The sequence below is a fragment of the Oculina patagonica genome, chromosome 7, assembly GCF_052425735.1.
Source record: "Oculina patagonica isolate OP01 chromosome 7, crgOcupat, whole genome shotgun sequence".
NCBI lineage: Eukaryota > Metazoa > Cnidaria > Anthozoa > Scleractinia > Oculinidae > Oculina > Oculina patagonica.
The window spans coordinates 6,847,197-6,865,266 of NC_135764.1; the positions used below are offsets into that span (position 1 = coordinate 6,847,197).

Here is an 18,070-nt window from a genome sequence, read left to right on the forward strand (position 1 = left end):
CGAGCTATAAAGCAAACCTCGCTTGGCAAGTTCAGCAATCGTATTCTGAGCTATAAAGTGTACTTCACGCTTTCACCTGTCGCCTTGTCAAAGACCACCTAAATTGCTGGCTGTGATTTCTCGATCCAGAATGGGAGCGCGTTTAACAAAACCAACGGGCAGAAAAGAAAAAAAAGTGAAATCGTTCGGTGATCGGCAGCGAAGTAGCCAGGAGGGAATGGTCGAGAAACAGGAGAAAGGACGCGTGGGGAAGGTGAACATGCTACAACGTCGAAAGCGATCTTGTTCTGTCATAGAGGAGGATAACAGCAACAACGACATGCGATGCAGCGCGGATGGATCAGCCAGAAAGCGCAAGACTCTTCAAGAATTACACATGGACCCGCCTCCTGGATTCAGAAAGTTCGAGACTGAGGTGGACTGGAGAACAATTGACGAGGGAATTGCTATTCAACTGTGGGAGGATGTTTTTAGGCCACTGTACACGTTTTGAGCCCAGGATACAAATAATAAAGACAGTGAATGACTCAGAATATAGCCAGAAAGGTAACTTAGATTGGACTTGAAAAAAGTTTCTTTTTGTAAATAGAAAAGTGTCGTATGTAAACCAAAAGCTATACTCGATGATAATAATTTTCTTAATTTTAATTTATATTTGTCTATCGTTTTTAAGCGCATTCTAAAGAGTATTTATGCTCAGTGTACTTACAAGAAACAGTTAATTAAGAAATAGTTTAAATTGAAACAGTCAGAATATTTCGGGTGCAAATTAATTTTTGTTGTTGTTTACTTCTATTGACAACTATAGCGAATGTAAGCGGACCTGTTAAGTGTTTATACCCTTTCTCGTAGCCATTTAGGATTTCGGGGTAACAAAAGTACTTCCACCTGTGTTTTTGGACCATTACATTCACGTTTGACAATAAACCTTCTCGTAAAACCAATGTCGCTTCGTTGGGATCTCCTGCCACTCTAAATGTTATTTATTATATATCACACTGTTGTAATAGATGAATGGCAAATAAAAGAATTGAATTGAATTGAATTAAAATCGATAAAGGTTGATTTATGAGTCGATGTCGATTACTTTCACCTGCTATCGTTAACGATTTTTGTCTTTTTACAAGTTGCATGACAAAATCATGCATAGACACAATTTTGTCTTCTGGTCTAGGATCCTGAAAAGAGGGGCGGGGGAGGGGGGTATAAAATACCTATTCCCGACCTATTATTTTCCTGATTTTCCAAATCCCATTCAGTATCTGGAGTTTTGAGAAACCAAGGGTACGAGAAATGGGATTCCGTCAACTCTCTCTTAGAAAGGTGTCCGTCGTATAGGAAGTTAAGTTACAGTAAAATGACTGAAAAACGGCAGGGACGGGACGAACACCAAGTGCCCGTCTTTCAGAGGTGTCCGTTCAAGAGACCAAGAGTTGACTGTAAAAGCAAATTGTTTGCAAGGCTAGTACTTCGTAAAGTACCCTTCTTTTGAGCTGTACATATGAACGTTCTTAAACAAAGTTCAAATATTTTCATTTTTATTTTATTACATCGCTCAGCCCTAAATTTGAGCCTCTCTGTGGATACCCGCAGACTTCGTTTTCGTCGCGTGCTTTCTTTAGCAAATCTTCGATTTTTTTAAAGCAGAACTTCGTTTTATAGATTGAAACTGCGTGACAGTGTGGTCCGTGTATTTCACAGCGAGTAAATATGATAAATAGCTGTTTAAATTCATAAAAAGCAGACAGTTACTGAGAAACAGTATATTTTAAAAGAATGGAATTAACTTGCTTGGATTTAATTTGTTGTCGACGTTCATTCTCGTCCCCAGAGCCCACGATCCTTCTGGTCATCGTGGACTCTGGGGACAAGAATGGGGGCCGACGTTGTTCCGTGCAACTTTAGTTAATGATTTATCCAATAAGTGTTTTCGCAACATGCTTTCTTTGGTTCGTCACGCGATCTTTCCTCCGCAACATATCTGCAGTTTCTTTAAATGTTATAAATCGATTCGGAGGGTGTCAGAGACAGTTTTGTTCAGTTCTCTTTTTCAAGATGAGAGTAGCAATTATCGGAGCTGGAGCTAGCGGCCTTACTTGTATAAAATGCTGCAAAGAAGAAGGATTGGAACCGGTGTGTTTCGAACAAGAAGACACTATCGGCGGATTGTGGTATTTCACTGAAGAAGAGCGCCATAGCTCTGTCTACAGGTCAACTGTGATCAACACCAGCAAGGAAATGATGTGTTTTTCGGATTTTCCAATCCCCAAGGAATATCCCCCATTCATGCATCACCACTGGATCATGAAATATCTTCATCTCTACGCGGAAGCGTTCGATTTGTACAAGTTCATTCGATATCGAACGAAAGTGGTTGACCTCAAAAAGGCGCCCGATTTCGAAGAGAGCGGAAAATGGGAGATCCTCTTTCAAAAACTAAACAGTGAGAATCCTGAAGACGTGAAGAAAGAAGTGTACGATGCTGTCATGCTGTGTGTTGGCCATCACTCGGAGCCTTCATGGCCCAGCTTTCCTGGAATGGACGAGTTTTCAGGGCTCAAGATGCACAGTCACGCCTACAAAGACTTCAAACTGTTTGAGAACAAAACCGTGCTGGTGGTGGGTAGGTAATATGTTCTTAAGTTTTACCCCCGACTGTTTAAACTTGTTTCGCAGAGGACCCCACTCTTGATAGAGACCTCAGTGGATCAACAGATTACTGCAGTATTACGATTTTTTTGCTGGGGTGGGATGTGGACTAAGTGGGAAATTAGTTTTGGATTGTCATACAATCCTCTAAAGTGGGGTTAGGGGGAGGGGGTACTTAAAAATATTTCACACAGGGAGGCAGTTCGCCCCGAGGACCAAAGCCTTACCCTTTTATGCAGCATTTTTGGCAGTGCAAGGTAACCCTTCTGTGTGCCTTTGATAGAAAATGGTACCCCTTTTAGGTTCCTGCAGAAGGATAGGCCCGAATTCCAGCCCGCGCTCCTTCCCCTCGAAAACTCTCAGGGAAGAACAAAGACCGCACTCGAGAAGATGGTGGTAATGGAGCCTAGCAGAAGGAATATACTGTTTCTCTTGTCTACATTTTTCATTTGAATAACCCAGTAAAGTACTTAAATGAATCAACCAGTGGATCTGATCTGTTCGAAATAAGTTGAAAGTTCTTTTTAATGTTGATTAAATAATAACTTTTCTTACGCTATTCTATTCTCCAACTCCTGAAATCCTTCCAGCCTGAAAAAGGTTAGACTGTCCACAGCCTCTCGATTTTTCAACGCAAAAAGCAAACGAAGCGAGGCTTCTTCCGTTTTGCGCCGGCGTCCAGTTCTCTTGCCGTTCTCACCACGCGCTCATCGATCGAAAAAACACGAAAAAATAGAGGGCTGTGGACAGTCTAGAAAAAGGTATCCCTTTCGGGTGGAACCACCCCGTAGAGAGTACCCCCACCCCAGGGCTAATGCCATTAAAGCATTGCCTGATGATCCAAGTAGTGGCTGTAATGAAATTCTGTCTCAAGTTGATTGTGAATGTTAACAGTCACTCTATTTATCTGACCATAGTCCACTTCTGTTTATCAGTATTAAATGTACAGGATAAAATAGAAGACTGTAGAGAAAGGTCAAACTGATTAATGTTTTTTTTTTCTTTGTCCGACGCTCGTGTCATACAGTTGTCTTGTAGAATAATTTCTTTACTGATTAATGTTTCTTATTTTATACATGAGTAAGTTTCAAGTAATATATCAAGCACGAGAGACAGTACTAGTGTTTCATCGGGATATCCAAACACCGAGATGAGAGTTGAAAACATGACGCGCGGCCGAGTATTTTTGACGAAATTCTAGGTCAATCGAAACAAAAACAACGGAGTAAACGGAGAAAAAAAAACCGTAAAAATCTATGCTAATTAAGACCGGGTATCCAAACCTCCTTCACGGTTATGATTTTCTTTGTTTTAACATGACGAGTTATTAATGAGTTTGAGAAGAGAACTTTGACATATTTTGCTGAATTTATTTTAATATGTACAGGTATAGGGAACTCTGGAGGTGACATTGCTGTGGAAGTCAGTCGCCACACACCTCAGGTGTTCCTCAGCACTCGCCGGGGTGCATGGATTGCATCTCGACTGGGGAAAGGTGGGCAACCCATTGACCAGCAGGGTAACAGGAGATTCACATTCCTGATACCCAAACAAATCCGCAGCCGGCTTGTGATGAAAGCTTTAAACCGGAGATTTGATCACGAAGCATTTGGTTTACGTCCTCAACATGCATTCCTTAGTCAACATCCAATGGTTAATGACGAGCTTCCTCACCGCATCATTGTTGGAAGTGTCATTGTTAAACCGAACGTCGCCCACTTTACCAAAACTGGCGTTGTCTTCGAAGATGGTTCCAAAGTGGACAATTTAGATGCAGTAATCTTCTGTACGGGGTACAAGATAGGATTCAAGTTTATTGATCAGTCCATTATCCCTGTAACAGATAACATGGTTGAATTGTACAAATATGTGTTTCCCCCGACCCTTACCAAACCAACTCTTGCAGTTCTTGGCTGCATACAGCCTCGTGGCGCTATTTTTCCCTTGTCCGAGCTGCAGGCACGCTGGGCAACACAAGTGTTTTGTGGAAAAAAATCACTTCCTCCAGAAAGCGCCATGATGGAAGACATCAAGAGGAAAAGACTAGAAATGCAACAGAGATATTATGCTTCAAACCGACACACCATACAGGTAACACAACGTGTCAGCTGAGTCGTTTTAGCAGGGGCACCCAACGTGAAAATTTTACAATAGGTATCGGAACACCGTTTCAGTATACGTTATAATTGACCTTTTTGTGCGATTTAAAAGCCTTATTTTTAAATGCTAAGAAAAGTGTAAACTGTGTATCTTTTCGTATACGCTCAGCTAAACTTTCAATCTTCAGAAAATTTTAGGAAGAGAAATATTATTACGCGAATTTACAAGCCGCTGTTGCCTTCTCGAAAATTGAAGCTGGCCTTTTTTCGTACCTAAAACGACATTTTTCTCTCTCCGAAAACTACAGGCATTACTTTCCCTTGTCACGAAAGTTTCAGTGAGCTTAAGAAATCCCTGAGAAATCTCCAGATTTTCATCACACTTAAATGCAAAAATCGTAGGCTATTATAGGTCTTCCGAACAGATATTCATCGAAACGGTCTGTTGGGTGCCCTTGTTTTAGGGAGGCAGCTGCCTCGTACCCAGGCGCCGCGAGAGCTTTTGGCGAAGCATGCAAAGGGTCAAGGGAAGGCGTGAAAAAGCACGCAAAGGGTCAAGGGAAGGCGTAATCGGAGGCGGGGAGCTCCGCTTCTTTCGCCCTTCCCATGGTTCCTTGCGATTCCGTATAAAGCGGTAGCGCCTGGGTACTAGGCATAAATAGATTGTGCTCGGCAACTTTTGAGCAACTTTTAGCTTTTTGAGCAACTTTTTGTAGTACCAGCAACCTAGGGCAACTTTTACCTTCCTTGGCAACTTTTGAGCAACAAATTGATATAAAACCGATCCAAACCGTAAAAGGTAGTTTCATTTCGAAGGATTTTATTAAAACTGGTTTTATTCGCTGCAACATGGAGCCTGCCGACGGCCATCTTGGTATTTGCTGAAGTCCGAGTCACTTATGGCATCGCAATCAGATGAAATTTTAGAGGACGAAAATGGAAATAATTCAGACATTGACCCCATTGAGGTTGCCATAGACGCTGGGGCAAGTCTAATACCTGCAAGCGCTTCAATTTCAAGAAAACGCAAAATTCACGTCAAAACGACTCTAGAGAGCAAGCAACTTTTCTAAATTTTGGTGGCAACTTTTTGGTATTTGAGCAACTTTAGAGCAACTTTTTGGTATATTGTGAAGCAACTTTTGCTGAATTTACTAGCACAATCTATTCATGCCTACTGGGTACGAGCAGGGCGCCCTGGTACGAGGCAGGGGAGGCAGCGTGATCGAGTGGATGGGGCGCTGGAATCCGGAAGTGACGGGTTCAAATCCGGGTCTGACCGCTTGCTGAATTGTCCTCGGCAGTCCCGATTTCAACTCTTCGGCTACGCTTGTGAATAGCCAAATGGCCTGCCTCCAGCCAGTTGGGATATTTTACCATTTTATCGAATTTTATGTTTCTTTAAAATATTTGTTTCGGTGTTTGTTCTGTTTACATTGGCCCTGCAAACCCCCAATCGGGGAGGGGTCAATTCAAATATACTATTATCATAATCTGCCAAAAGAAAAGCGAAGCAAGGATCTCCAATTCCTATCTTGAAAACCTATTTTTCTCCCTGCATCGACTTGCAGGTTGACTATGTTCCCTACGCTGACGAATTAGCCCATGAAGTTGGTTGCAAGCCAAACCTGTACAAGCTCCTTTTCAGTGACCCCGCCTTGGCTCTAAAGTGTTTTTTTGGACCCTGTACACCAGTACAGTATCGTCTCATGGGACCTGGTGCGTGGAAAGGAGCCAAGAAGGCCATTGAGGATGCTCCTGGGAATGTGATTTACGCCACAAAGACACGCGTTTGTCAGCAGACGGAGGACAAAGGGAGCACAGTCGCTATTTATCTTAAGTTTCTGGTTTTGTTAGCTGTGGCAGTTGCTGTCTTTTTGAAATTTATTGCATGAATTTGTATCGATTCAGTAATTTAAAAGTTAATTAGGTTAAATTCAGTGATTTAAAATTACAGTGCTGCGCGCCGTATCAAATTGTTCTGCTCATTAAAGGGACTATGTCACGGATTTTACCAGATTTTTCAACAGCCAAAATTTATATTTGTGTCGCAGGAAACCTAGAATTAATAATCTATTTCTATTAAAAAATGCTATATTAGAGCACTGAAACTGTTAACAAGCATCTTTGGCTGCAAATGACTCGGATGGAAAAGGATTGCAACTCGGAAAAATAAGAGTTACTTTTTCAAATTGTTTCCGCGCGTCTTCAAAAAAAAAATAGATATTGATAGACGTAGCTTGATTTCTATCCGCAAATTAAGGTTTAAATTTCCTTTAGATGTTGTAGAACAGTTTCAGTTAGACCAAAAATCTGCGAAATCCCTGTGACATACCGATGATAGCTCCTGTAAAGTTTTTGTTTTGTTCTTGTTCCAGTTTGTAAACTGTATAGTTAAGTTTTTAGAACGTTTGCTTGAACAAGCGAATGCATATAGAAATGTTACAGTTTGCAACATGTATGTACTGCTCACTTTTTAGGAGCAGTAAACTATCGATTGTAATGAACTAACAAGTCAATTTTTCTAATGTCATTTTTTATTCCATGTTGTAAGTTTTGCTTTAGTAAGCAACAGACTTAAACAAAAACGTGCATTCACATTTCATCGTCGTTTACGCTTTATTTTCTCAATATTACTGGTGTCAGGTTACCTCGACTCTCTATAAGGCGGACATGTCTCTAAGACGGACAGTCTCGAAGGTGTCCGTTTCAGAGAGAGTTGACTGTATACTTGTTTATTAATCTAATTCATCTTTTCCTTTTAATTGACTTGCTTAGAGACACTAGGAAAATTGACTATTTTGTAGTCTACCATCCAGATTTGTTTTGTTTTGTTTGTATTTTTGCCTCGCCGAAAATCGGCAGGACTTGTAAAAGTATGTTCCACACACTGAGAAGTGAAGATGCGACTTTCCTTTCTTAAAGGTTGGGCTGGAGAAGGAGCTCGAGGGGGATTTTTTTTCATCCGGCACTGGAAAGCGACACCAAACAAAATACAGTTTTCAGGTTTTTTCACTCCAGAGAATGGAATGTTATAACGTAAGGAAGAAATATATGTTCACATGGGATAAGGTGAATACACCTTTACTCTTTACAATCCTCTCTTGTTCAAATGTTCCGATTTTAACCACTTTGATCTCTTTTCCGGGAATAACCATACAGATATGAAGAGTAAGAGGATGTATCTGAAGCCAGTGTTGAACACCTTTAATAAAATTCTTCAAATACAGGCGATATGTACAAACGCTCATGGTTAAGTATCTATGTAGAGCTTTAAGATCAGAAAAAAAACTCATTCTAGTTTTTAGACGTTTCAGTGACTGTTCGACATAACCAGTTTTTAGTGACTGTGTTCACCTTACACCTCTTCGACAATATTTCAAACATGTTTCTGTGTTTGCCTGCAACAGCCTCGAATCGTTCACTTTTAAGTTGTTAAAACAGCAACTTTGCTGTTCTTTCTCTGCGTTGTCACGCAGTGTGCAGGGAGGAAGGATTGCGTGACGAGTAAGCGATGAAGACGCTGAAAAGAACAGCCTACGAGGCCAAAAAATATTGAAGTTTTCCTTTCTTTTTTACAAAGACATAAGTTAAACTGGATAATTCTATATTCCTCCTGACTTTTGGAACTTCAGGAAATTGTCAAATAAGTCTTTTTATTGATTCTTCTCCGCTGGCCTCCTCGTCCTCGTTTTCATGACCTTTTACCTGCAAGGAACAAGACAGTCAAGCTTTTACCTCGTTCCCAGATCTAAACCATCATAAGTGGTGGAAGAAGTGAAAGCTTGCGAACGGGGCTTGCGGAAGATCATAGTTAGCTTTTATTTGCACTTTCTTCTCTTAACAGCAACCGAGTGAGCGCAAAACATCTTAATATAGGCTTTTATATTAACGGCGGAATCCGAGCCTTCAGTGACAGAGTCTGAGGCTTATGGCAGAGATGTTGCCTAATGATGTGACGTAATCTGCTGGCGCTCTGCAGACATGCCATCCTTTGCGCTGCTCGCGCTTTTTCAGAAATATTGTCCGCTTTGAGCGGGGCGGGCGGGACGGCTGTACACAGGCTTATGTACAAATTGTTCTTTTTCTAGTTTCCCAAGGGCTTACGGTGTTTTGAAGCCTGTCAGCGATGCATTTAGTCCAATCAAACCAGGCGTTTTAGTTGCGAGAAATAACAAAGAATCTTGATAGAGTGTTACAGTATGACCAGCTGTACTTCATACTCACTTAATACTCACCAACACCGTGCTGACAGTAATAACCAACATATCCCCGGGAACACATGCAAGTGTTTCGTCTTATACACGTGCCGCCATTTCGACAGTTAGGAAAACAGCGCGCTGAAAAAGATGAAAAAAACGCAATCAATAAATCAAGTGCCAGCCTTTTTTACAGTGCAGCAATCGTAGATATCTTGGTCGAGGCTACATATTGCTATTAGAATGATATAACGCCTGTAGTGTACCCCTAGGGTGTGTGCGGAGGGGAGAAATTCCACAATGTTGATGGGCGGGTGTTGTGCTGGGATCCGTGTAGCTCTTATTGTATGAAAGTTCCTCTGGGGGACTGTACCTTTCTCGCAACTTTTTCCATGCCATCCATAAAGGCAAGAACATTTGTCAGGCTGGTAGCATACGCCGCCATTCATACATGGCTGGTTGCACACAGCTGCAACGAAAAAAAGAGGTAAAAATGCAGTTAAAATCATGTAACCCCTGACTTCGTAGTTCTATTGCTTCGTAGAAAAGATTTACTTCGAAGATCTGTCAAGATCTGTATAGTGTTTCTGATTGGTCTTATTTGAGCCTGAACAGCCAATCAAAGGGACTACTATACGTACACCTTTGTCAGCTCTGTAATGCTATGGTCTGTTAAAACCACAGCCTCCCCAGTCCCTAGAGGACTGCCGAATCTTTTGTAGACATCAATCAGTAAACCGCTTGAGATAACAAGTGAAGTATAGCAAACTAATCATCACAGCAAAGGTAAAACCTGGTTTTCATTAGCGACGCAAGCACAAGCGCAAGGATAGCAGCTCTTATTTCTCCGTGAAAAAGGCTTCGACTCAAGCAAAAGCACAGGCGCATTGCATTTGGATGCTTGTGCTTGTGCTTGCGGCAAGAACAAGCACAAGGGTCAAAATTTGTCTTTTTTGCGTGATTGCGCTTGTGCTTGCGTCGCTAGTGAAAACCAAACTTAAAAGAATTGAAACAGAATGAGAAACAAAGTTGCAAACCTCTTCTACTTGCTGCAAGAATCAATTAGTTTCTTAGTCTTATTTTCAATGTTAAAATGGACAATATTTTAAAACCGCATACCTTGTTGGCAATATTCTCCCGTGAAGCCTTTGGCGCAGCGACACTTGTTCGGTCCCACGCAGACGCCACCATTCAGGCAGCGAGGGATACAGGAGGCTGGGGACGAGAGTAGTCGAGAGCGTCAAAATAAGATAACTTTAGGACATTCAAGGGCAGATTTAAAAAAAAAAACTAACTAACCAACATTTTTTAAAAGTCAATAGCTAAAAACGTTTTTCGTTGGAATAGTTCAGATACTCACGTCTACAGTACGGTGCAAGGAATCCTCGAGAACAGTGACAAACATTTGGTCTTAAACATTGTCCGCCATATTGACAAGGTGGACTGCACAATGCTGCAGAAAAAATATTCAACAGTTATATAAAATATTGTTTGTAGTCAAAGTAAATAGGGTTCATCCTTTTCTTAGACCAACACTTCAAGGACATTTCAAAGACCTTTATCCAACCTTTTAAGAACACGTTATGGAAAAAATTGATGTGATGTCATGAAAGTGCCATAGTTACGCTTACTTTTTCTAAACTCTTTAACACTCGTAAGAAAAAGTAGGCATTTAATCAATAATGAAAACGACAAATTTCAAGGATTTTCAGGGCCTTGAGTATCTTGTGAATACTTCGGAACCATATTCACGTGTCTATTACCGAACATTATAAATGTAGTAAGTGTGGCGAGGTCACTGTATTTTTAAATTCTTTTTATTTATTTTATGTCTTTTATTTACTATAGATAATCTCCTCGAATTTCTTATAAACCAATTTTGAAGTCTAAGACCAGAGCAAAGATCAGGTTGAATATAGTGCAGTCTCTGAACTTTCCCTAGCTTCCGCGTGTTAGGGACTAGACTAAAACCAGATCCAAAACCTGGTGTTACTTTTAAGGCCAGTGTTAATAGCATGGCCTAGCCTCACTAATGAATAAGTTGTTACAAATGTATTCCGCTTTCACCTTTCTCACACTGCGTTCCTCCATATCCGGGGGGACAGCTACACTTGTATGGCCCTACACAAGTTCCGCCATTACGACAGTGAATCTTGCATTGCACTGAAAAGGATGATAAAGGTGTTAACAAACTCAAACAGAATGAGTGTTATATTCGGATTTATACATTCGAGCCGAAGGCGAGGGTTTCTGAAGTCTATACAGGACGGCCACTCATTCTTTATTTAACGTAACAAACTTTTAAATGAATAGATTCATTTTTTTTAGTTATTTTTTTTTTCTTGAACGACCTTATTCGCCAGTAAAATCAAGGAAAATCTACCTTATTGTTACTAATTTTCGCGGGCACTTAATTTCGCGAAAATGGAACAGGTATATTTCGCGAGTCTTAATTTTCGCGATTTGGCCAAAAATACGTAATTAGCATAAAAAATACAATAGAAATTGGTTAGAATTAATTTCGCGAAAATTAAGTCCTGCGAAAATAAGTAACAATAAGGTATGTAAATCATGACAAATTCTGTTTCCGGTTTACAGATATTCTTGGATTCGTTTGTTATGGCATTTTCATTGTTTAAACCTTTTTGACAAAGAAATAACTGAAGCTTCCATTTGTCGCGTTTTTTTTTACTCGTTACAACACTACTCTTTGTTGTCTAACAGCCTGTTATCTTGGTTATCACAAACCTCTCTCGCAGGCATCACCATGGTAACCAGGCTGACATCGACAGTGATTGCGGCTGATACAAAATCCTCCGTTTAAACACGGACGATCACATTGCGCTGAAAACCAAATTAAACAAAATTAGTTGACAACACGGTACACCATATTCAAAGCAAGCTAAAAACAATACAAATTAAAGCCGTCAACTGCGGTTTTCGTTGCAAGTATTGCTACTTCCCTTCCCCGAATGCTAGAGCATCAGAAAAAAACTCACTAATCTATTAAGTCTCAATGTTTTTAGCACTACTAATTGTTAGAAATCGAACAGAAACGTGTAAAAATACCAAATTACAGGACGCCGATTAATTGGCTATAAACAATGCGTGGAGGAGTTGAATTCGGGACCACCGAACACAAATCCATCTAGTGGCAGGAAGGAGGATTTCAACCCGAGACCTCCGGACTGCAAGACTAGCGCCCAAACCACTGGGCCCCGCTGCCTCCTTTAAAGGTAGGGAAGGTACAGCCAGCATTTTGCCCTTTCTTAGAAAGTAGACGCACTGTAAAAGTAAGGTGTACGTTTCTATTTCCATACCTGGACAATCTTGTAGAGAACACTCTTTCACATCAACATTTTGCAGAGCCTTTTGACACTCCTCATTCAGCATACCGTTTTCATCCGAGTAGCTGTTTTCCAGGTCACACATCATCACCCGCTTCCTCTGGCCTTTTCCGCATGTTTTGGAGCATTGGGACCACTCGGACCACGAAATTTCGACTATAGAAAAAAAAACACAAAATGCGCGTGAGATAGGAAAGCATTGACTCACTCGCTATTAGTTCTCTATTCAGCTCCGTGTTGGGCAATGGGTGTGAAAAGTAATGATAATGATGATGATATGATGATGACGAGGAAGAGGAGAAGGATAACAATGATAATGATGACGACGACGACAAATAGCCCTTTTGTATGTTTACGTCAGACTGGCTAGTTTTACCACCAAGCGTCGCATTCGAAGTGCAAGCTTGTAAATTTCTTAACGAACGAATTCCAAAAGCAGCAAAGTTGAAAAGAATGCCCACTTAAAAACTGCACGAAGGTGACAAAAGGCTGAGAATAATTCGCGTAAACGAGGCTTGGTGGTGAGTCTTGAGCTTATGACGTTATCATGCATAGGGCCTATTGATGACAATGATGATGGTAAATTGATGATCATGACGACAACGCAAAATACTCTATATTGATTGGCTGAGTGCAAGAGATATTACTGGCTATAAGGCACCTACTAGTCCTACTACACGACTAGGGCAATGACTGCAGAAAACAAAATGTGTTTTCACGCAGTGCGCACAATTGACGATGTCCCTGAACAAACCTTCATTTTCAGGATCGTCAACATAATTTGGCGTACCGGAGCCTTCTTTGTTGTAAATGTCAGGAGCACCACCACCACTGCCTTCAAGTTCATGTTTGACTTGGTGCTGCAAAGTAAGCCAAACAGTTAGGTAAAGTCTGCATACAAGCCTAGTGGCCCATCAGGCTGGAGATTAATCCGGTTTCCGTAGCATAATGCGACTAGGAGTATCCCCCCCCCTGGCATGGATGAGATGCTAGTCCATCGCAGGGTTACACCCCAGCATTAAATTCGCTGGTAGTCATTTATACACCTGGGTGAAGGGAGCCGGCACTATGAGAGGAAAGTATCTTGCGCAAGGACGCAACATAGTGCCCCTGTCAGGGCTAAAAACCGGACTGCTCGATCCGGAGTCCAGCACACTAACCATAAGGCCACCACGTCTGTGCACACAAGTACAAATCACAATACAATTAGCGTGTGACACTAAGAAATGATTCGCGTAGCGTGACTTGCAGTTTAACATCAGCACTAGCGTAAGAAACGCAGAAATTTTACTGCCACGTCGCTACAAACGCTGTGTAAAGTGAAAACTTGATTCTACTGCATAAAATACTTGCTAAAACAAAAACGGTGTGAGACAATGTTTATTCTAGGTGGTGTTACAGTAGACAATTTTTCGTGCAATCTTGTCGCAGGAAAATTGACTTAGAATGGAATTCTCCTAAGGGAAATTATATAAAAAATGAGTGATAAACAGTATGGAGAGTTAAGATGCTAAAAATTACGGAATGACAAGAAATTTAATTTAATTCAGTAAGAACTCACTGGTTTGAACATTGGAGCCTCGCATTGATCTCTGGACGCGCCGGGATCTGGAACGAAGTACAATTCGCTCACCTCAATCTGCAAACCACAGAGATCCAATGAAAAATACTTTAAATACATACACTTTTGCTCCAAGATAACACAACGAAGAGAAAGACATAATAGAAATGTTATAGAGTCATTTAAGAATAAAATGTTAACCAATAATATTTTTAAAGTGAGTTAATTTATTTTTAAAGTAAAATAATTTGTGTTTCTTTGTTTGATTACTTGCTTGTTTTCTCATTAGGTTGTCTCCCTTCTTCTTTGTTGGTTATTTAGTTACAAATTAAGGTTTATTCTCTGTGAGATTTTTTCTAAGATTTGAGCTAGAATCGTTTGCAGAAAGAGACAATGATGCCCCCTCCCCCCCGGGGGGGGGGTACTCCCTATAATGGCCTATACGGGGAGGCTCCGCCCGAAAGGGGTACCTTTTCAGGCTTCAGGTATATAAAAGGGTAGGGATTTCACGAGGTTAGTATACGAAAGGGTATGGACGCAATTTATGGTTGTAATATTTTAATTCATTAAGCACTACATAAAAATGACAAGAAAACGTCCTATTTCAAGTCCACGCCATGTCTTTTAGGTATATGAAAGGGGTACTTTTTTCAGTTAAAGGTATACGAAAGGGGTACAATTTCTGTCAAAATGGTATATAAAAGGGTAAGGGGGTAGAACTTGGGGCGGAGCCTCCCCGTATAAAACTTTTTTGAGTAGCCCCCCCCCGGGCCCCTCCCCCGCTCTCCCTGATCAAGGTTGTCTTAATTTTTGGATCACATTCAAACCTATATGCTACAACTTTGAAACGAGAGGGGAGGGGGTTAAAGGGGAAATGATTTGTTTTGTTTTTTCAGCTAAGGCATATTTCTGGGAGAGGGTCGACTCAACTATTTCGCAAGTAGTACCAATAAAAAATGGGGAACCCCAATCTCCTCTATAACTATTCAATTTTTAACTTACCTCGTATCTTTCGATAGAAGACGCAAGCAGTGGTTTTCCAACGTAAATTTCACCCAAAGAGTCCGGAATAAGAGAAAACTTTTCCTGCAAGTTCTTGGAACCAATCCTCTTGCAGTCCCAAAAGACCGTTACGTTTCGTTCTTGGAGACTGATACCCAAAGTATGCCATTGCTCTTTGCGCACCTTCACAGCGAAGTCCAGCGACCATCCACGATAGTGAAAAGCAGAGTTTTTCTCAAACTCAAAGCTTACCGAATCCGGTGTTATCCTTACTCCTAAGTTTAGAGATTTACGATAATCGTACATCGCCACAAGGTATACGTTTGTGAGTGACATGGCGCGAAATGTAATGAGAATTGAAAAGTCATCGGGGAAATAGTTATAGTATCGAAAAACTTTAGAAACTGGCATGGACGGTGTTCGTCCATTTTCCACTTTAATGTTCTCAGTTTTAGAGACGGGTGGATTTTGTTCCTCTCGAAGGTGTCGCGTTATGTCCTTTAGACCTGAAAAAAAGGTAACATTTTAAGTAAATAAAACTGCGATTATTTTTACCACACATGTTCATTTGTGAGTTGTCTATTGTTTTAAAATCAAGCAAAACTTTCATATGAAAATCAGTTTTATGCACCGATTCCTTAGTAGCGCCAGGCCTCATTCTGAAAACAGAGCTGCCTCGTGTCCAGGCTTCTTTGTTGGAGCGCTGTCCGCGCGGAGTTGTGGGATTGTAGCACTCCCAATATCTCCCATCAAGCCCCGCGATCCATGTTTCCCGCCCTTTACCAAAGGCGAACGGCAACCAGAAAATATCCCTGATACCACTTTACGCAGAGCGAAAGAAAAATCAGCTACTTGTCTTGATCTAGCTAGCATCGATTTCGCCCCCAATTCTACCATATTACCTGCAGGACTATCAGTAGAAGAACTTCTATTTTGAGCTTAACATAGAATGGCCGGGCCCCGAGCAGTTGGGAGTGCTCGTGCTCTTATTTGATTGGACAGCAACAGTCGGAGATCCTTCGGCAGATTCTACGAAGGTTTATCAACGTCGCTATTATCAAAATGAAGAATGTTTTCTTTTGTCACTAAGCACGAAGCCTTCTCCCCGGCGTATCAAATCGAACGTTCGGTTTTCGAACTCAATCGAACGCAATCGAACTTAATCGAACGATTAAATTCGATTTTGTTCGGTCATCGAACGAAATCGAACTCACAAAAAATAAATGCAAATCGAACAAAATCGAACGTTCGATAAAGTCCGATGACGTTCAATTTAGTTCGGTCGTCGAACGACGCCAAAGCGAGCGGCTTACGTCGTATGAAGATATGATCTGAATCGAGCGAATGTTCAGTTTTCCTTCATTTGATGATCACGGGGATAAATTCCCGGGTAAATGCGTCAATCGATGAAGCCATCTTAAGTTATGTTTCCTTTATTTCCATACTTTTTATGTCAAAATGGAGAAATAATTCTGCCACTAACAACAATAAAAATAGTCACTGATCACAACGGCGTGCACCTCATCCCCAGTGCAACATTACGAAAAAGGTGGAGAGAAGGGTAGGACCGTCGGAAGGAAAAAAGAATGCTGTAGTTAAGGGTATAGAATAATGAATCCGTATGCACGATAGGATGATAAAATAAAAATATACTAATGCGTTAGAACTGCGCGTACTAGAGAGACAAGAAAGTGGCGAGAAAAAATGTATCGCATTGTCGCCGCGGCCTAACAGATAAGTTTAAGTTTTTTTCTGGAGGATAGTGAGCTCAAAATGCCTTGTTAAGGTAGAGTCAAGAAGGCCAGCAGAAGAGCGAAGGAAAGAAAAAATTTATTGTGGTGGAAAAAAAGGTGACGAGTACCCGATTTGAAAGAGAACACTCACAAGTTTGAAGTCCGTCTCTAAACGAAGAAGGTGAAGTAGTTCAAAAGAATGGAGAAAATAATGAAAATCTAAGTTTTTTTTTTTAGTTTTTTTTCGTAGGGAGGAAGAGCAGGAAGAAGAGCGCCCTACAGTTAGTAAATTTCTGGTGAAGTTACGAGAGCCCATTTGGGAAAAAGTATGTAATTGCTTTTGATTTTCAAGCGGATTGAAAAAATTATAGTTTGCATCACAGAGTCTCAAGGTTGTAATTTACTCGAGGCAATGATAAAATGGATACATATGAAATGAAACAACGGCACTTTGCATAATTAGCTATGGGGAAAAACTCGTTCCATTTCCTTTTCGGAAAACCTATTTTTTTTAATTTTAGCCACATCGACGAACTTAATCGAACGCTTAATTCGATTTCGTTCGATGGTTCGGAAATCAAACTCACAAAAAAAAATTGTTGTCCGATTTCGTTCGATGACCGAACAAAATCGAATTTAATCGTTCGATTAGATTCGATTTCGTTCGATAGTCGATGAAAAATTTGTTCGATTTTGTTTGATTTGATACGCCGGGCTTCTCCCATGATCACCATCCCCTCTTTCGTTCGCTTTTGTCGCCTTTCACTTGTTTAATGGTCTTAAGCGCACAGTTTGAGGGTTAACAGGCTTCATGTAAAAACAAAAGAGCGTCCCTTACCATAGCACTCGTACTTGTTACATGTTCTTGTTTCTTTGGTCCAGCCATCGCATTCTTTAGCAAAGCACACTCTTGTGCGAGTTTGTTCTCCTTCGCCACAGTTTTTACTGCAGCGACTCCAGCTCGACCACGGTTTCCAACCTGAGGATTTTAAACAAAGTACTGTTGTAAGAGACAATGGTGAATCAGTGTCAGAGGGTACTCCTTGAAATTTTAGGGTAGTGGTGTGTGGAACCGTTCTCATACGCTACCCTAGTTCTGACCAAAATTTGTATTTTTAGACCTGTGTTAGTTGTGGAAAGTTACAAATGACAGGGGCGGATCCACAGAATTAAGAAAGAGGGGCCGAAGAAATTGTCGCGAGAGGGCAAGTCCCCTCGTGTTTGTCTCGAAACACACGCGAGGGCACGCGAGGTCACGCGAGGATACGCGAGACGACGTGGGCGTGTTCAGACTTCAACCGTTTGAAAGAAATCACAGGATACATTGTCAGAATGAACTGAATTAACTTTTAAAACACTGAAAGCAGTTTTGGCATCCCTAAATAAAAAACAGCTTGAACACGTCCGCTTTTGAACGCTCCGGATGTACGTTTTAACAAAGGTTTAAATTGCGTTTAACAAAAAGGAAATTTTAAACTAA

At 40.9% G+C, this 18,070-nt stretch overlaps 3 protein-coding genes across 8 annotated transcripts in view; 1 reads left to right on the plus strand and 2 right to left on the minus strand.

Moving 5' to 3' along the window:
- The window catches only part of LOC144661404 (putative flavin-containing monoamine oxidase A), a 137,270-nt gene that overhangs the window by 54,325 nt on the left and 64,875 nt on the right, over positions 1 to 18,070 (minus strand). The gene's annotated exons all lie outside the window — the stretch shown is intronic.
- On the plus strand, positions 1,945 to 7,947 carry LOC144661400 (flavin-containing monooxygenase 5-like). Its single transcript, XM_078522146.1, has 3 exons — positions 1,945 to 2,623; positions 4,037 to 4,740; positions 6,320 to 7,947. The coding sequence occupies exons 1-3, from the start codon at positions 2,056 to 2,058 to the stop codon at positions 6,641 to 6,643; spliced, it is 1,596 nt and encodes a 531-aa protein (XP_078378272.1). The 5' UTR covers positions 1,945 to 2,055; the 3' UTR covers positions 6,644 to 7,947.
- Positions 7,941 to 18,070, minus strand: part of LOC144661381 (uncharacterized) — a 45,145-nt gene continuing 35,015 nt past the window's right edge. For 4 of the 6 annotated variants that reach the window (XM_078522121.1, XM_078522123.1, XM_078522122.1 and 1 more), the window contains 12 exons: positions 17,429 to 17,569; positions 14,858 to 15,363; positions 13,856 to 13,933; positions 13,049 to 13,154; positions 12,268 to 12,450; positions 11,696 to 11,791; positions 11,015 to 11,110; positions 10,308 to 10,400; positions 10,067 to 10,162; positions 9,321 to 9,416; positions 8,987 to 9,088; positions 7,941 to 8,456 (listed from right to left, as the gene is read on the minus strand). In XM_078522121.1, coding sequence (XP_078378247.1) covers positions 8,443 to 8,456; positions 8,987 to 9,088; positions 9,321 to 9,416; positions 10,067 to 10,162; positions 10,308 to 10,400; positions 11,015 to 11,110; positions 11,696 to 11,791; positions 12,268 to 12,450; positions 13,049 to 13,154; positions 13,856 to 13,933; positions 14,858 to 15,363; positions 17,429 to 17,569 — 1,607 coding nt within the window. In that variant the 3' untranslated portion in view covers positions 7,941 to 8,442. Of the gene's footprint in view, positions 8,457 to 8,975; positions 9,089 to 9,320; positions 9,417 to 10,066; positions 10,163 to 10,307; positions 10,401 to 11,014; positions 11,111 to 11,695; positions 11,792 to 12,267; positions 12,451 to 13,048; positions 13,155 to 13,855; positions 13,934 to 14,857; positions 15,364 to 17,428; positions 17,570 to 18,070 lie in introns of all 6 variants that reach the window. The other 2 variants (XM_078522125.1, XM_078522124.1) reach the window with 2 other exon arrangements.